Here is a 19,795-nt window from a genome sequence, read left to right on the forward strand (position 1 = left end):
TATCTAAGGATGGTACTATAGAACGCCACCTCAAGGTAGGCCTAGTGGCGCCATCTCTTGGTCAGGCCGGAAACTTATCAATCCACCCTCGTATATATACAGGGAGGACACGCTGGGGCTTAAATGTATGGAGAACATGAATGCTATCCGAATTGCAAAATAGCAGGGGCGAAGCAATTCTTAAGAGGCATTTTCAATTTTCGCGCCTTTAAAGTATAGTTTTCATGAGAGCGTTCGAATATTCAAATGGATACAGGTGTCAAAAAATATAGGTTATGTTATGTATAGTAATTGCAAATAATAAAAGTGTGTAATGAATAATGAAGTGAGACATGTGGACTGAAAAGTAAACGTGAATTCCTTTCCGTGCCAATAACATTATTGAATGGCTGCTGAGTGACAATTACTAGAAAATAGTAATTAGGGCAAAAAGGTGAACATAATCTCGAAATAATGATAGACCGGTCCAGCATGTTTAGTATACTTTCAATTGATTATTCTTTACCAAAGAAATGCTTTGTGGATTGTATGTTTATTACTGACAGTGCCGGCAGTAATAATTTAAACAATAATTACTTATTAATAATTTAAGAATCATTACTTATTAACATTTTTTATAAGTAACACATTATTTATAAATGTAATAATTTATTTCCATTGTTTTATTTCATACATCGATCCTAGACGAAATACACATCAGGAAATGCAGATGACACTGGTGCATTTCAGCTGGTGTATACAACTTGATCGAATTTTAATTAATAATGTTTTTAGGTCGTTTTTTTTTATTTTAGAAAATATTTGCTCTGGACGAAATCTCAAAATTTGGCTTGATCAACCACTGTAATAAATGAGAGACTTGCTGAGGATAGGAGTGTATCAGAAATAGATCTGGACATTATATTTTAGGCCAGAATTGTTATTCCAATCTTTTTAGAAATTATTCTATTTTCGAAATTGTTATCTCTGGATCTGATTTCCAAATTGGAATTTGATCAGTCCCTAACATTAATTCTAGGTGAGTTTGATGGCATAGGTGTATCAAAAAAAAAAATCGAAGTACTATAAATTTCTCAAATTTTAATTAATAAACTTTTTAGGGATTTTTTTCTTTTAGAAAATTTTTTCTCCGGACCTTATTTCAAAAGTTTGTTTGATCAATCACAAAAATAAATTAGAGACTCATTTGTGATAGGATTGTATATGAAATAAATCAAGACATAATATTTGAGGCTAGAATTTTTATTCCAATTTTGTTAGAAGTTATTCTATTTTCGAAATGGCTATCTCTGGATCTAATTTCCAAATTGTCATTTGATCAGCCACTAAAATAGATTCTAATTCAGTATGATGGTAAAGGTGAATAAAAAAATCTCGAAACTATTTGACTCGAACGAATTTTAATTCATAAAGTTTTTAGGTTTTTTTTTATTTTAGAAAATGTTTTCTCTGGAGATCAGCTCAAAATTTGGTTTGATCAACCGATGATAAATATAGGGCAACACCCAATTGAAAATATAATACGTGAAATAAAATTTACGCAATTGGTGTCTTCATTTCTAACAGCATAATTTAAACTTCAACAAGACTTGAAACAAATACACGAAAATAACATTTCAAGTAGCTTTGAATTACGCTCAAAGATTTTTATTTTTTGATAAGATACCAATAATTTATAAATTTAATTTTTAAATCTGATAAAATAGATAATTATAGAATAATTTCTGAAAAAACTTGGAATAACCGTTCTGGCTTAAAATATCATGTCTAGACTTATTTATGATATAAGCCTATCACCAACGAGTCTTTAATTTATTTTAGTGGTTGATCAAACCAAATTTTGAGATGAGGTCCAGAGAAAACATTTTCTAAAATAAAAAACTCTCTAAAAATTTTATTAATTAAAATTAGGGCAAGTTAAATTGCTTCGAGATTTTTTTGATATACCTAAACCAACAAATTGACTTAGAATTAATTTTAGGGACTGATCAAATTCCAACTTGTAAATCAGATCCAGAGATAGTAATTTCGAAAATAGAATTACTGAAAAAATTAGAATAACAATTCTGGCTTAACATATCATATCGAGATTTATTTATGATACAATCCTATCACCATCGAGTTTCTAATTTATTTTAGCGGTTGTTCAAACCAAATTTTGAGATGAGGTCCAGAGAAAACATTTTCCAAAATAAAAAAATACCTTGAAACTTTAATAATTAAAATTCGGGCAAGTTTTATTGCTTCGAGATATCTTTTTGATACACCTATACCATCAAAATGATTCAGAATTATTTTTTGGCTGATTAATCCCCAGTCTTGTAATAAGGTCCAGAGGTAACGATTTTTCAATAATGTTGATTGAAATGCACTAATTCCATTTGCATTTCCTGATGTGTATTTTGTCCAGGATCGATCTATGAAAAAAACAAAAACAATGGAAATCAATTACTACATTCAGAAATAATGTTTCACTTATTAAAATTATTAATAAGTAATGATTGTTAAATTAATAATAAGTAATTATTGTTTAAATTATTACTGCTGACACTGTCAGTAATAAACATACATAACAATAAAGCATTTCTTTGGCAAAGAATAATCAGTCGAGAGTATAATAAGCATGCCAAACCGGTCTGCCATTATTTCGAGGTTATGTTCAGGTTCACCTTTTTGCCCTTATCGCTGTAAGTAAATGTAGGCTATGTCAATTTGTAGTTTTCGCATGTAATATTTCAATCATCTTATTTAAAACATATTCTGTCTATTCATAACATACCTTTTTTATGCCGCAAATAAGCGTTAAACACAATTCACTCTTCCTCTATTGGAAGCGCAGAATATTATTACTATTTTATAGTATTTGTCACTCAGCAGCTATTCTATAATGTTATTAGCACAGAAAAAACTTGACGTTTACTTCTCAGTCTACATGTCTGATTTCGTTATATAATTAAACAGTTTTATTATTTGTAATTATTATACATAACATAACCTATATTTTTTGACACCTGTATCCATTTGAAGATTCGAACGCTCTCATGAAAACTATGATAAACTTGATCCGAAAAGTCACGGACTTAACCGAATGTCCAATCCGAATGCAACTTTAAAGGCGCGAAAATTGAAAATGCCCCTGTAGAATGGCTTCTCTGTGCTGTTGTGCAATGCGAAGCGATAGGAAGAGGAAAAAGTTTTTCAATTCCACGCTTATACTCTCCCTTGACAGTCTGTGCAGTAGCTCCTCTGACGATTACATTTTAATCTGGCTGAACAGTCATAATTCTGCCTACTGACCATTGCAATAGAGGAGTCATCTCATCCTCCTTAATCATTACCACGCATCTAACTTTAATGCAATGGCTGGAGTTAAATGGCCATTTGCTGGGAACGACGCGACGGGCTGATCGAGATATTCCGTGCTCCATAATTTCCAAAAATCCTCTCGCGTATTTTGATTGTGCCCCCAAGCCGATCAGCAATTGAAGGATGTGTCTGAGAAGTTTATCTATGGGAGGATGGTTAATGGACCACCAAATACGATTTGTGACCAGATTTCAAAGGACGAAGGTTATTTGGGTCGAAGAAATAGGCGAAATACTACGAGAATTTAAAATTGATTCGATTTCAATTACACAAATTTCAAGCTGCTCATAGGTCGCTACTCGGCGATCCTTTATAATCAGTTTCGTCCTATTTGTTTACATGCGAAATGTGCAGCTTATGTGGAATAATTACGTGTAATATTTACTAAAAGTGGTGTCAAACTTAGGAGTTTAGTGAAATATATTGGTTTAATCTTAAATTATAATAACTGTAAGTCTTCTAATCATAATATGCATTGGCAGTGTATCAAAAAATGAATGTTGTGATTGATGTTTATAGGTTACCTGCGTTCACATTTTTGTTGGAAATTCAACTCTCTCCTAAAACGTTAGTTTTTATTTGCGCAGAAAAAAGCAGAAAAATGAACATCTGACGTGATTTAATTAACATTATCAATTTTTTTCTTAAGGGACAAAATAATTCGCGACTGATTATAATGTAATTTTATTTGTTATGAAAATTTGTAGTTTCTTATAAAAGTGGCAAATTCATTAACTTTGGTTGATTACGTTAATATTTTTTTAAGGAAAAACCTTTCGTCCTTTTTTACAAAAACCCCCTTTTTAAGCAAAAATTCCCCATTTTCCCTAAAATTGAGATGCTGAACCACTGTGATCTATGCATTTCACGAAGACTTGTTAGCTATTATTTTAACTATAAAAACATGACTTTTTGAATAGAAATTTTAAATATTGTGAACTTGATAGATTTACTATTCTAGAAATATGTAAAAATAATAATTACGAAGATTTCACAATAAATTTAAAAGATTAGATTAAGAGATGCCACGAATTTACACAAGATATCAAAATTGGCTACTTCTTCCTGATTATTAAAATTTAATATCAGTTACATTTCAGAAAGCAGTATCTAATAAATTATATCAACATAGACAAAAAATGTAATAAAAAACTTGCTAAGTAAAATTGATCGTTTCAATTTTGAGGTTATAGGAGCTTTCATCCACGCAACAGTCTCAATTTTAAATTGAAATATACGAATTCATCTACAGCGCTTTTACATTTATTAAGTATTTTAATTTAATATACTTGCAAATCTATTTAACTACGTACCTTTCTAAGTATACTAACGCTGCTGCAACCCCTGGCAGACCGAAGGAACCGAATGGAGCCTCTACAAAGTACCCGTAAAGACCCCATTCGGTTCCTTTTTAAAAAACTCAAAAAAACAGCAAGATCAACTTTTCAACTGTTGAAATTCGGATTCTACGTTAAATTTTCTATTGGAAACTCACAAAGTAATCGCAATATTTTTTTTCCAGCGGTAAAAAGTTAAAATATATAAGATCTATGACGCCTGTTGACTGCTACTTACAGATTATGCGTGTGAAGTGTAGCAGTTAACAGGCATTGTACATCTTATATATTTAAAAACTGTTTACCGCTGCAAAAAAAGACTATTGCGATTATTCCGTGACCTTCTATAGGGAATTTTAACGCAGAATCCGAATTTCAACCATTTAAAATTCCATTTTGCTGTTTTTTTTTTTTAGTTTTTTAAAAAGGAACCGAATAGGGTCTTTACGGGTGCTTTATAGAGGCTCCATTCGGTTCCTTCGGTCCGCCAGGGACATGTTTGCAACTCCCAGACGGCCAGCTTTGCAGAAACCAATTATTTCCTCTATCTCTATTTTTGTAAGATAAATCGTAGAGAGCCTTGAATTTTGTGAGGAAGCAATGTCAATGCACTAGTTTGTAAAACAAGACCTGTAAGTTTCATTTTATTACCGGTCCTTGCAGTGCAAACAATAAAGGCACTACTTGTCCTGCTTCTAAGACCGCTTCTCCTTCAGTCATATTGCGACATTTAAATTTTCCATGCAAAAACTTACAAATTTCTAATAATTTTAGGTACCTCAACTCAATTTAAAATTCTTTTTATTTAAATAATATTCATTAGGAGACGTCACAGTGTAAAAATTCAAACTAGCTCGATCATATGGATGCGATTGCAGCCCCTCTGTAGGTCGTGCCCACCACGAATAGGTCAGGGAGTCGTGGCGAGGCAGTTTTCACTAGCAGGTGATTCAGAGCAGGATCGAGAGCCTTCACTTACACGACACAAGCAAAGAGCGATTAGCCTTTTTAACGAGCGAACGAGGAAGAATGATTAGTCCGGCTACGGCACACGGGTCGTCCGACGTTTCGGATGACGCCCCCCAACCTATTCATGCAGGGTCGCTCCGAGCTCCTACTCATTGTGACGATTACTTTACACCCACCCTCCTCGCGGGGATTTGGATGCATTTCTGAAATTTGGTTAAATTCCTGTTCCAGATCCTGTAATGTTTGTGATTCAAAGTATAAGTCTAGTTCTAACGTGGCGCCTCCTATTCTCCTTCACAGGTCATGCTTATTTGCGCTTATATCCAGTAGGTTTTGAGTTTTTCTGTTTGTCTGTTGCCAACTCCCTTGAGTATAAGTTTGTCTATCTTGTGTATAATGTAGATTTGTACGGGTATGAATTTGTCACAAAATTGGAGTTTAAAGCTTTCTAGGTTTTCCCTAAGGTGTTTCTTAAACCGTGTGGTGCTTCCGTTGAATCTCCTCTTTAAGGTTTAGTCCATGGTTTCCGGTTTCCTGTAACATATTATAAAAAAAATTGTACGTAGTCATGATTGAGTCAATGTAGGAGTTTTTTGTACTGAACCCTTTATTATCAATTTAAAAGTGGGTACTGCTTTTTATTAATTTTATGAGTTAGGTACAAAAATGAAGTGTCTGTGAGTGGTGTTTAAAAACTAACCCATATAAGAGAAAGTGATTTGAAATTGTATCAGAGAACAAGTCACAAATAATAATTTTTCAAAAAGGTCTTCTTATATTTTTATTTATTTGTTAACAATATTTATTGTTATATGATGAAGATATCCTATGAGTTTCATCCTAGCTAAACTATTCCTTCTTGCAGAAAAAATTAATTTTTGATAAATTAACTTTTTTCTGATATAATGTGTAACTCTGAAGTTAATTACAAATGTTGTCTATACAAAAATAAATTAATGCACCACCAGAACATACTGAAGTCCGAAAAGATAGAATATATTATTTAGTGTCATTTAATCTTTGGCAATATCTGGAGTAAAAAAATGTGTGGAATAATTAGTGTTCAATATACTTTTTTATTAGCAGTATTTCATTCTTTAAGATAAAATGACCAATGCTATATAATCAATTTATTCGAGTAAGCGAAAAAAATGTCCTGACTTCGAAAATATCCACACGAAAGTGATATACATCAAATCTAGTGACTTATTTCTACAGCTTCCTGAGTTGGTTGTTTCATTAGGAACTTTTTTCCTAGAAAGAAGATTCATTTCAAACGATAATGTTTGTAAAAATTGTTATCATCGAATTATTGGTAAGTTTCGTATGTGTTCAAATAAGGCAATTTCCGATGACGAAGAATCAACGTTTAATGATGCAAATGTATGTGAAAACGAACCGTTTGAATATGAAGACGAAGAATTTCAACTGATTTTTTAGATTAAGGACATAAATAATGGAATTTCATATAGGAAATTCAATGCTTCGCCTTATCGAAATTCATTAAGTATGAAAGCAAGGTCCCGAGAAAACTATGTTTGCAAAAAAAAAAAAAAAAACAGCTGAAAGATCCATTTACCAAATCAACGAACAGTAAGCTTTCAAATGTGTTTAATTTATCATTGCCAAAAGAAAAATACTCTGCTTGCGAAGAATGGGTATCCAATTTTTAAAAAGCTTGGAAAAACTGTACAATTGCACAAGAAAAGATCCTTCTGCTGACGCTGCACAGTGTAGCCAAAAGCACTTTCTGTGGACAAAAGTCTGCCTACAACCCAACTCAGTGCGAGAATTTCGTTTGGGCTAAACCAAAAAATTTTATTTAACAACAAAATAAACAATATTTTAACCCAAAACTTTTTAGATGTACATCTAATTACATATAATTACTATCTAGCAATAGTTTTCAGTAGATTAGAGTGAGAAAAATTTTGTCTAATGTTTTAAACAAATTAATGAACAAAAGGCATTTTTTGCGATCCGCAATTATTAGTTGTTAGAAATTCACAGTTTTTATATAGGATATGAGAGGAATGTATGCCCAGTTATGATTATTTTAAAATATCTACTGCTTGGAAGCATTATTTAAACAATTTTTATAAACAAATAAACAGTTTTCGTATGTCACAATGAATAAGCTCCATTTTTTTGCAGAACCTACAAAAATTTCTTGCCAATGACTCCTTGTTCTCATTTTTTTAAAATGAACAACAACTGGTAATTATTTAAATAATATTTATAAACAAATTTACTTTTTTAACATGATTCTACGAATAGGGCCAATTTTTTCTTGCGAAACCCACTAAAGATGTATCGTTAGTGACTCCTAGCTGTAATTTTGTTCAAATTGATAAAAAATATTAATTTTTTAAACAATTTTTTATAATTAAATACACATTTTGACTATTTTTCCAAGAATTGGCTCCACTTTCCTTGCCAAATGAAGTAAAAATGTATTTCCAATGACTCTTTGCTATGATACTTTGCCAACGGATAAGAAAAGTTAATTATTTAAATAATTTTCATAAACAAATGTACATTTTGGTCACTTTTGCAGAAATATGCTTTTTTTCGTGGAGTAAGCTAGAACTGTCTTACCAATAACTCTTTGTTGCCTTGTTTGTCCAATTAACAAAAACTATTCATTATTTAAACAATATTCTAATTCCTGTTTCGAATGATTGGCAGCAAGTCTGTGAAATCACTTACCAAAAATATTGCGTACTTACTGATGAATTGACTTTTATTCCGTGTCACACTTCGCCACTGTCGACAATATTCTGGATATAATGTATCACGCAGCTTCATTTTTATTTGGAATAACTGTTCTTCAGAGAATTCATTTTCACTTTTTATGTCATCCATTATCGCATCGATCTTATTACTGCTTTGGTTCGAGTCCCTATTCCAAATAATTTTACAAAAAGTGTAATTGCTAATTCTATAATGCATTTTTGCATCCACAAGTTTTAGCAAAGGGAATAGGAACCAGGAAAATATGTTGTACATTCGGTTAGAAGAAATGATCAGTCGACATTTGAAGTACGAAACGTGATGAGAAATCAATTGAGTGCAGACGGCGCGTCAACTACTCTTAATTTTTTTTACAATTTTCGGGAAAAACAATAGACGGTAGATTTGTACACGAAGCGCGCCACCTGCATTCAATTGTTTTATCATCACGTTTCGTACTCCAAATGTCAACTAATCATTTCTTCTAACCGAATATACAACATATTTTCCTGATTCCTATTCCCTTTGTTAAAACTTGTGGATGCAAAAATGCATTACAAAATTAGCAATTACACTTTATGTAAAATCATTTGGAATAGTGACTCGAACCAAAGCAGTAATAAGATCGATGCGATAATGGATGACATAAAAAGTGCAAATTAATTGTCTGAAGAACAGTTATTGGAAATAAAAATGAAGCTTCGTGATACATTCTATCCACAATATTATCGACAGTGGCGAAGTGTGACACGGAATAAAAATCAATTCATCAGGGAGTAGGCAATGTTCTTGGTAAGTGATTTCACGGTGGACTTTAGTGATAATCTTGAGATTGATGCACAAAATAATAGTGTGCCTCAAGTTAGAAATCTTCTCTATGATAAAAAAATGGGTCGAAGTTGGAAAGAGCATTGAGAATGTAAGACAATCTGTCCAAAAATGGTACAGAATCTGAAGTAATGGATTCAAATGAGGACACTGATGTCCGTAAAATTTTAGCAATTTACATGGACTTAGATGTGACAGCAAGAAAACATCATAAATTAGAAGTGCATGCTGAAATGTTTGGTGGTCAAAAATCGTTTCCTTCTTATAAAAGGATTTTAGAAGCTAAAAATGATTGCTATCCAGAATCTGACCACATTAATTTATCCGAATCAGGAGCAGAGGTACACTTTATATCATTATTGGGGCACACAGAAAAAATAATCCTTTCAAAATTCAATAAAGATGAGCTGGAAGAACTTTCTAAAAAAACTATAGTTCGCGTAGGTAAATGGGGAATGAATGGCGCTAGTGGACAACAAACTACGCGCCAAAAGTGGTCCTGCCAAATGGAGATTGATGCTAAGTTTAAAGATAATGAAAACATGTCAAATGATTTTGAAAAAAGTGATGATGACTTGCCTGATTCTGATGCTGATGAGAAAGAATAAAATGATGATGAAAATGATAAGTTTAAAGACAAGACAAATAATAAGAATGTGGATGATTCTTCCATATTTTTGTTATCGTTTGTTCCTCTTCAGTTGAAAGCTGACGACAATGTTATTTGGAGTAACGAGAAACCTAATTCAATGGATTTCTGTCGGACGATGAAGTTTGAATTTGTAAAAAGAGAATAGCTTGCTCACTTTACAAGAATACAATCACTTCACGAACTTGCTTAAAAAGTTGAATTATATGAAATTTAAGTCAACGATGTAATGTTCAAATTGCGCTTTGATTTGAAATGTACAATGATGGATGGCAAAGTTTGCAATGTTCTATGTGAAGAAAAAGCATCGAATTGTTGCAACATTTGTCGAGTTGGCCCGAAATACATAAATAATTTGACTCGTGTCAAAGAGCTCAAGTGCAACGAAAATTATTACAAATTCTGTCTTTTGACGTTACATTGTTGGTTACGCTTCATGGAGTTTCTACTTTATATAGCTTATAATCTTGATTTTAAGAAAGGTGCAGCTAGAATGAAGGAAGAAAAAGAATTTGAAAATTGAAAAAGAAACACATTCAAGATGTACTGAAATCTAAACTATCAATTTTAGTCGATGTTGTAAAACAAGGTTCAGGAACAACCAAAACTGGTAATGTTGCTCGCTCTTTCTTCGTTCAAGCTCAGGGCGTATCGAAACACACTGGGTTATATGAAAAATTGATCAGCAGGTTTTATACTATCTTGCAAGTGTTAACTTGTGGTAGGATGATCGACTGTGATCAATTGAAAACATTTTGTTCAAAAACTGCAAAGCTTTGTGTGACATTATATGGCTGGTATCCAATGCCACCATCAGTCCATAAAGTTCTTATTCATGGTGCCGAGATCATCAGATCCTTCGACGTACCTTTCGGTTGGCTATGGGAGGAGCCCAAAGAGGGTAATAACAAGATTTTTCACAAGACTAGGCGCAAAAATAGCAGAATGTAGAATCGAGTACTGACCAATAATTATATCATCCATTATCTCCTGATATCTTCAGATCCTACGATTAGCTCTTTAAGCGTCAAAGATAAGAGAAAAACAAAAGCCCTATCGGATGATGATGAACTGTTATTGGTAAAAACTTCTTCAGGAACACTCATGATTTTTTATGGAATAAATTATTCACATTGTCGGTTGTTGTCAAGATACGATTCCCAATAAATACACAATTTGATAACACTTTAATTAAAAACCAATCACAACTTTGATTAATACATGTAATGACCTTGACTTTTTTAGCTCACTCCGCAAAAAAAATTATCATTGAAAAACGGTCAAACTGTGAATTTGTTTATAAATATTGTGTAAACAATAAATACTTTTTCCTAATTAGAGAAATGTCACAAGAAGGAATAATTGGCAAGATATTTATTGTTGCTTCCGCAAAGAAAATTAATACCCAGCATAAAAAAATGGTCAAACTATGCTTTTCTAAATAAATATTGTTTAAATAATGAACAGTTCTTATTGATTGGGCAAACAAGGCAACAAGGGGTCATTGTTAAGAAATTTCTAGCTTACTCCACGAAAAAATAAGCCTATTCCTGCAAAAGTGACCAAAATGTACATTTGTTTATGAAAATTGTTTAAATAATTAACTTTTCTTATCCGTTGGCAAAGTATCATAGCAAAGTCATTGGAAATACATTCTTAGTTTATTTAGCAAGAAAAATAGAGCCTATTTTTGGAAAAATGTGCATTCAATTATAAAATTAAAAAAAATATATATTACTTTTTATCAATTCGAACACAGTTACAGCTAGGAGTCACTAACGAAACATCTTCAGTGGGTTTCGCAAGAAAAAATTGGCCCTATTCGTGGAATCATGTTAAAAAGTGAATTTGTTTATAAATATTATTTAAATAATGCTGCCAAGCAGCAGATATTTTCAAATAATCATACTTAGGCATACATTCTTCTCATATTCTATATAAAATCTGTGAATTTCTAACAACTTATAATTGCAAATCACAAAAAATTCCTTTTGTTCATTAATTTGTTTAAAACATTATAAACAATTTTCTGACACTGACTGAGGCTAGATCTTAAAATAAGACGTACATCTGAAAAATTAGGGTAAAAATATTGTTTATTTTGTTAAATAAAAAAATTTGGTTTAGCCCAATCGAAATTCTCGCACCGGCTCGATATACGCGAAAGCATCTTGTGAGTGATGTAGAGGTGCGATTAGCATTAGAATATTATATAGGTGAGGACGTAGATTGCACCAGACTAAGCCCAAATAAGAAAGACACAATTTTAGTTGAGGAAAATGATGAAAGAATTAAAAAAGTAAAAAGATATTTAACGCGAAGTATTAGTAAAACATTTCACTTACTTCGAAAACAAATTCCGAACGCGAGAATTAGAAAGGCAAAATTTTACTCTCTGCGACCAAACTGGGTTCAAGTTGACCCTTTAAATGAGGAATGCCATTGTATTTATTTCGCCACTTTTGAGCTTTTACTCACTATTGGATTAAAAAACCAGAGAAGGGATGGGTGAATATCAAAGATATTCGAGCTGAAATTTTTCCTCATATGATGTGCTTGTCTTGTAATTAAAGGTTATTTGTAAAGATACAATTCGAACTAATCATTGGACAAATGATCAGATATCGATATTTACTGCTGTTTGCTAGCGAAGAGCAGAAACGAAAGGTTTAGCCGTGTTTCTGTTGATAAGAAGCATGATTCTGCACACGCTTTATTGGCAATGGATCGTAATGTGCAAATTATGGAATCTTCGAATCCTGAGATATTGTAAGAAATTACAATAATATATGGAGATGCAGCTAATTTTAAAAATCGCTATTAGTATCACGCATTGAGTAAATCATCTTGCAAGAAGAAGTGGATCTTTTCAGCAAGTGGTCATGGGAAAGCACCCTGTGATGGCATTGGTGGCTTTGTAAAACACTTTGCATCTAATCCTAACAAAAAAGGCCACATCTAGAATCCATAGATGATGCCAAATCATTTGTCCCAGAAGTGAAGATGTATACGAGCACCAGAGGAAGTTGCCAGTTTTCGAAAAGGAAAGGAAAAAGGGTGAGCAAAATTTCCAGGAATTACTAACCTTCAAAAAGCCCGTGAGTGGAAAGTAGAAGTTGGACACAACAATGACAAAAAAGTACACATCGCAAATACCTCCAAACATACATGAAAAGAAGTAACAGTGTAGTCGAAGGGGATGAAGCAGTAAAATCAGAACCAATAGAACACGCGAAACTAATAAATTAAGGATTATAATAAATAGAAAAAGAACAGAAAAAATCATAATTTCACCAATTTTCTAATTTAAATGGGAAAGGGTCTGATATTTATGAATCATATTAAAATCATGTTAAAAAGTTTTCTATAAGAACGAATAGTTTAGTGAGGACGAAACTCACCGGATATCTTTACCATATTCCGATAAATCTGGAAAAAATTATTTAAAAAAATCGATAGTGGCCTTCTTGAGAAAATTGACTTTTTAGTTAGTAGCCATAAGTTCATAAAAAAATTTTTTTGATCAAAAAAAAATTTGTGTCTCATATTTTGCTTTGGAAAATAATATATTTCAGCCCCAAACAATTTCGTGACATCACCAGGATGAGACTGCCCGATTTCGTATGAAATCGGTCTGGGTTTAATTTGTTTGAAGAGTTTTTACTTATGTTTATTGCAAACTGTAAGTCGTCATATGTTCATCCCATGTAACGTATTCATTTTCTATATGTGTTATAATGATCTTTTTATTGTTCTATTGCAACATTCTGTTGGATTTGATTGCGAATAGTATTTTGTCATTTTTGTGTGCGTATTATCGAATTTTTCTGCCAAGTCTCTTAGTGTTGTAATTACAAATTCTGTGTCCTTATTGGTATTCGCGGTGTTCTCCAACGCGAAATGACACGCTTATGGAATTCCGACTCTACTGTGATCCCATTAGTTTTTTAATTGGGATTTATTCTATCCATTTTGTGAAAATTCTACGAAAACTAATAAATATTGTTTTTTTTCTCTTTTTTTTTTGAATCGGTAATGGACGGATGATATTTGCAGCAATCATGGTCCATGGTTCTGCGATCATTCTTTTTTCCATCAACTCTAATTTCGCTTGAGTGCTCGGATTAGTTCTCCAACAGATTTTTCAATTTTCACGTATTAGATTATTTCAGAACACATCCCTGGCTAGAAATAGTAATCTGAAATTCTCGCTCGTGCTTTTTCGAAACATAAATGTCCTGCTTGTATGTCATCGTGATTTTCGTTTAAAAACTGTATTCGTAGTTTTTTGTGTACGACTAGTTTGCTTGGGTAGATTTTAGTGGGTCATGTATGTAAAAACATAATTGTGAATATCGCATTCGCCATTTTTCGTGTAAATTATAGCAAACGCTATAATTTTTGCTGGTTCTCCTGATCTGTAGAGAGAATCAGGTACGAAATTTGAGCTACCTTTGCGGCATTGGATTTCATAGTCATATTCGAGGAATTCGAGTGCCCATTTGGCTAATCGCCCAATGGGGGGGGGGGGGGGGGGGGGGTTAGGTTATGGAGCAAGTTTAACGCTAAGTGGTCCATCAATACTTTGAAACTGTAACCTTTTAGATACGGCCTAAGTTTTCGCATGACCCAAACCACGGATAGGCACTTTTTTTCTGATGGTTAGTACAGGAATCCGGCCCCGTCCAAACTTATACTCGCGTATGCGATCACGCAGTTTACGACGTTAATTGTTTGTGTAAGCAAGGCTCCTAATCCTGTATTACTCGCGTCTGTTTCAAGTTACAAAGGTTGAGTAAAGTCTGGACATATCAAAATTGGTCCTGATGTCAATAGGTCTTTAATTTTCTAGACAGCCTCATCTTGTTCTAAGTACCAATTCCATATTTTACTTTTTTCTATAATCTATCTATTGCTTCTATTCTTTCGGCGAAGTATAGGGTGAGTTTTCTGTACCAACTTGTCATCCCCTATTATGCGCTAGGATTTTTAAATATTTTCAGGTTTAGAGAATTATAATATTGTTTTAATTTTGTCGTCATCTGTTTGGAGTTCGTTATCATTAACTTTCAAACATAAATATTTAATCTCTGAGCAGCCAAATTCACATTTGTCCGGACTTATCGTTAAGTTTGCGCCATTTATTTCATCTAATACAATATTCAAGTATTTTGAATGGACATCAAAATTTTGAGTTACTGTAACAATGTCATCTAAATAACAAAAAACGTTCGTATTTAAGCCTGGAGTAATAATTTTATCTATTAATCTCTGGAAAGTGGTCGGAGCATTGGTTAAACCAAATGGAATCCTTTTGAATCAGTACTTGCCTTTTTCAGGGACTGTGAATGCTGTCAGTGTTTTTTTTAGAAAGATCAGAGTATGAATTAGTAAATTAAGTACACGATAATTCAGTTAGAATAGTTTATATTTTTGAGAATTACGAAGACACAAGTTAGGATACCAAGGTAACACAAAGGAACAAACAATCGTAGAACAGAGATTGTATCGTATTTAAATTCTAATTTTAACACTTCCCCTCGAGACAAACTCTGCCAAATAAAAATTTTACATTTTTGCTAATCTTAGGAGAAGAATACGTCTATCATGCTTTGGTTTTGTTACCGCCGTAGTCAAAACGTCAGCAGCCATATCCTCAGATGCCACGTGCTTTAAATGCACTTGATTTGATTTCACAATCTCGCGAACAAAATGTCTGAGGTCGATATGTTTAGAACAAGCATGAGAAGGCAGGATTAATTGCTAGTTTTTGAGCGCTGTAATTATTAACTTTTATTCTGATTGATTTATCATTTGACGCTCCAAGTTCTAGTAGAAATCTTCTAAGATGTACTGTTTCCTTGGCTGCTTCACTCAAAGCCATATACTCGGCCTTGGTCGATGATAGAACAACGGTACGTTGCTTTCTGAAATCCCATGAAACAATCCCATTGTTGATCATCAAATCATAGCCTGTAAAGGATCGCCTGTCGTCCACTGAATCTCCCCAGTCTGCATCAACATATCCCTCCAGAGGACTAATACCACTTCTGTAGAAAATTCCAAGATCACTTGTCCCTTTTAAGCATCAAAGCACTCCCTTCGCTGCATTCCAGTCGTGCTGCTGCAAATAAATACAACAAGCACCCAATCAGTTGTCGATAAGGTGGTTTCTCGCCATCTGCATAAGACCAAGGTTTGTTTTTAACTAGCTTTATTCCAACTTTTAGAGCAGTTGATACAAGGCTTCAGGCCTGCATTTCAAATCGATAAAGCACATCTTTAATATACGTCCTTTGGTTGATCAGAATTCCTTCGTTGCTATTGGCAAAGTCCATTTCAAAACAGCATTTGAGATTCCCGATAATCTTAACCTCGAAAAATGTTTGAGAATCCAAACAAAGTTTGCAATATCTTCACTGTCTTCGCACATCACAAGGATATCGTCAACGCAAATAACAAAAATATGAACTTCCCCTTTTTGTTATTTAGGCAGACACAGGGATCCGATTTCGACGATTCCACTCTCATGGATCGTAAATGCCTATTCAGATGTCTGTACCAGACACGTCCAGCTTGTTTTAGCCCATACCGAGCTTTCTTCATCAGGCATACCTTTTCACCACATTCCAGTTCGTTCAACGTGATTTTAGCCTTGTTACTGAACCCATCCTGCCTTTCTCCTTTGCTGATGATGTACTTAAGAATTTTTTCCAATCCACTTGGAACTTCCATAAATACTGTTTCTTTCGGGTTCCCGTTGAGATACGCCATTTCTACATGATTTTGTTGAATATGCATCCTTCTTTGAGTATCATAAGCTATTGTGGTTCGTATGGAACTAAAACGTGCGACTGGTGCATATGTCTCATAAAAATCTTTCCCATATTCCTGCGAGTACCCTTAGGCCATGATTCTATCTTTTCTTTTTACTAGAACACCGTTCAAACCATATTTATTTGTTAGAACAAAACCATGTATCCATGATCCATGTATCTTTCATTAAAACCATTTTTACTTCATCAGTTATGGCCACCATCCATTCGTCGAAATTTTGATAGGTCAATGCTTAATTGAGAAGAATTTCAGTTGTATTGAAAGATATTTTGAATAGCTCTTCCAGTCTTGCTGCATTAAGTTGTTCATTCTGCATAAAACCATGAAAATCCTCATTTTCAAAATGTAGTTTCTTATCTCAAGTAAAACCACAAAAATCGACGCTTTATCCAACAAAGGTACCTTTCCTTAATTGCGGATCTAGCTTGCCCTTGTTTGGTGCTCTATTCATGATGCAAACTTCATTTCCAAAAGGTGTCAAGTCAGCCACATCCGGTGGTCCTCCAAACCAAGACTCGTAAGGCGTCTTTCCATTCAGTTTACTTGTTGATGATCTGTTTCGTGTGTAATTCGCCGTATAACCAGCTTCCGCCCAGATCGTTGCAGGCAATCCCGACTGTATCAAAAGACACCTCGCTATGTCCATCAGTGTTCTGTTTTTCCGCTCAGAAACCCCATTTTGTTCTAGATTATAAGGAGCGGCTAGTCTTCGTAATATTCCGTGTTTCTGCAGCAAATCGTCAAAATCCTTATTGACATATTCCTCTCCACTTCCAGACTGTAAGTATTTAACATTCTTACGTCGATACGTGCTTATGAAATCTCTAAATTTGTCAAATTCATCCACTACTTGATTCTTTTGGCTTATAAACCTTACCTCACACCACCTAGAAGAATCGTCGATGGAAGTGATGAAATAGACTTACATTCCAAGAGAAGCCACGCGCATTGGTTCACAAACATCGGACTGTATTATTTTTCCAACACTCGTCACTCTTTGCGATATTCTAGGAAACGGAGGTCGACACATCTTTCCCTGTAGGCTGATAGCACATTCAAAATCTTCATTTAATCTATTTATTGTGTTCAGTCCTGATGGCTTCACGAAAAGATTAAATATTGAAATGGCCCATGTAGATGTGCCAATCTTCCAGATAATTTTTCTTGAGCGTCCTAGTTGTGATATCCGCCTCAAAAATTTGTTTACACTCTGCATCGCTTGCCTCACTAAAAAGATATAGATTTTTTTCGCGATTTGCTATAAGCAACATGTTTCCACAATTACCAACTATGTCGGCCTATGTTTTACTGAAAATAACATCATTAATGCCGTCATGGCTCCCTTCCCGAATATGTCCTTGCTTAAATTCCTAGCCAGACTTAATTTTCCATATGCACTATCTTGACAAATTTTCGCAAAGGATTTGATATCATTACACATGTGGGACGTGCATCCACTGTCAACACACCAGATATCACACTCCTCACTACACCCGATTTAAAAACATTCCTCTTCCAATAACACTTCAAACGTTGCTAGTAAACATGCATCTTCGGCACTGTTTCTAGCCTGTTCTGTATGCTTATTTTTCTACAGCTGATGGGTTGAAGAAAACTTCTTCCACCAGAAGGTTTTGATACAATCTGGTCCCGGTGCGGAACAGTTCTTCATCCCTCTCAATACTTTTTTCACTTCCTCGGTATTGATGGGTGGGCACTCTTTATCAGGTGTTATGAGGGCAACACATAACTCCTTGAAGCTATTTATATTTTCTGAGACGTCGTCCAGTCAATGCTGAATTCGTAGACTTCTCTCCAAAATACTTCAACCTCCTCTGGTTTGGGTGGGTGTTCGACAGTAAGTGAAGGGTCTTGGAAGAGTCGAGATGGGTCAGAGAGAAACTGTTGATATTCTCTAACCCACCTCTCCCTCCACTCTAGACTTCTCTTAGCATCAGATAGTATCCGTATCCTCTCAACAATATGCTACCTGATAGTCAGCAGCTTTGACTTGTTAAGTGTGTGATAACGGGTCCGGACATCGCGCGTGAACTTTCGAACCTTGGCGGTAAAATTCCTGCCAGATGTGATGTAGTCAATCACACATTGAATGCGGGACGCGTACTGTCTTTTATGGCAAGTTGATGCATTCGTCTTTTTGTCTTATGATCAGCCGTTGGTTTTGTTTTACGGTTCGCATCGGCCAAAGCTCTCGCTGCATTATACACACAATAATTGATAGCCCAGAGTTCGGATTCACCGGAAAAATGTCCACGAAGCTCGTCATCCATTTCAGCCAGATCTTTAGGCTTGAGAGAAACCTTGGTGTTGATGTTTCTCCGGGTCGTAAAGCATCGCTCTTCATTTATTGGATGCCTGCCCGCGGTTGGTCTTAGTGTCGCCTCTCTTTCTTTGTTGCCGGCTTATTCTAGCTGTGGTGGAGTAGGCGTTCCGCTTAAATAGCCCCTTTTACGGGCTAGTTCAGCATGGTTTCGCAGACGTTGCTGCGAAAAGTGCGATAGCTCCGGGTGTTTCTCGCACCACAGAGCATCCAGCCGTGCCATGTAACCCCGTTCACGGGCCACACTCGCATCGTAGCAGTCTAGCAAGTCGTGATTCAGTTGCTCCGTCCATCCAAAGGTCACGAGATCCCGCCGATCCATCGCATTGAATCCATTTTCATTGGCTCCCCCAGCTCTAGATTGGTTGGCATTGTTGGCATTGTTGGCCGAACCATTGTCGGGAGCCCTGCGCGTTCTGTTGTTTTGAACCGCACTTACTACAACTATGTTGGGTGTTGTCATTGTTGTTCCCACGAGAAGCTAGGGAAAGGGGTTCGTCCATCCTTGTAGAGTCCCGCCTGCAAGGATAAGGCTGTGTACTCTGAAAGGTCGTCCGGTATCCCACAGTCACCGTTCTAGACACCTCACCCAGGTGCCATTCAGCTTTCGGCACGATTTTCACACCTCCGCTTGGGTGTTAATTCCTTCGGGACCACCCCTGGGCAATTGTCCGCGACTGTCTATTTATTTTTGTAACTATATTCAGCAGAAACCCTTGGTACAGGGACCCTCTA

The 19,795-nt window shown here is 34.7% G+C and overlaps 1 protein-coding gene across 3 annotated transcripts in view; it reads right to left on the minus strand.

Annotated features, from left to right (window-relative positions):
- Positions 1 to 19,795, minus strand: part of LOC117174091 (ubiquitin domain-containing protein UBFD1-like) — a 219,206-nt gene that overhangs the window by 56,479 nt on the left and 142,932 nt on the right. Inside the window, exon 4 of one of the 3 annotated variants that reach the window (XM_033362792.1) lies at positions 5,488 to 6,206. The exons of the other annotated variants lie outside the window; for them this stretch is intronic. Coding sequence (XP_033218683.1) covers positions 6,144 to 6,206 — 63 coding nt within the window. The 3' untranslated portion in view covers positions 5,488 to 6,143. Of the gene's footprint in view, positions 1 to 5,487; positions 6,207 to 19,795 lie in introns of those variants that run through there. 3 annotated transcript variants of the gene reach the window in all.

Source organism: Belonocnema kinseyi, chromosome 6 (genome assembly GCF_010883055.1).
Source record: "Belonocnema kinseyi isolate 2016_QV_RU_SX_M_011 chromosome 6, B_treatae_v1, whole genome shotgun sequence".
Lineage (NCBI taxonomy): Eukaryota > Metazoa > Arthropoda > Insecta > Hymenoptera > Cynipidae > Belonocnema > Belonocnema kinseyi.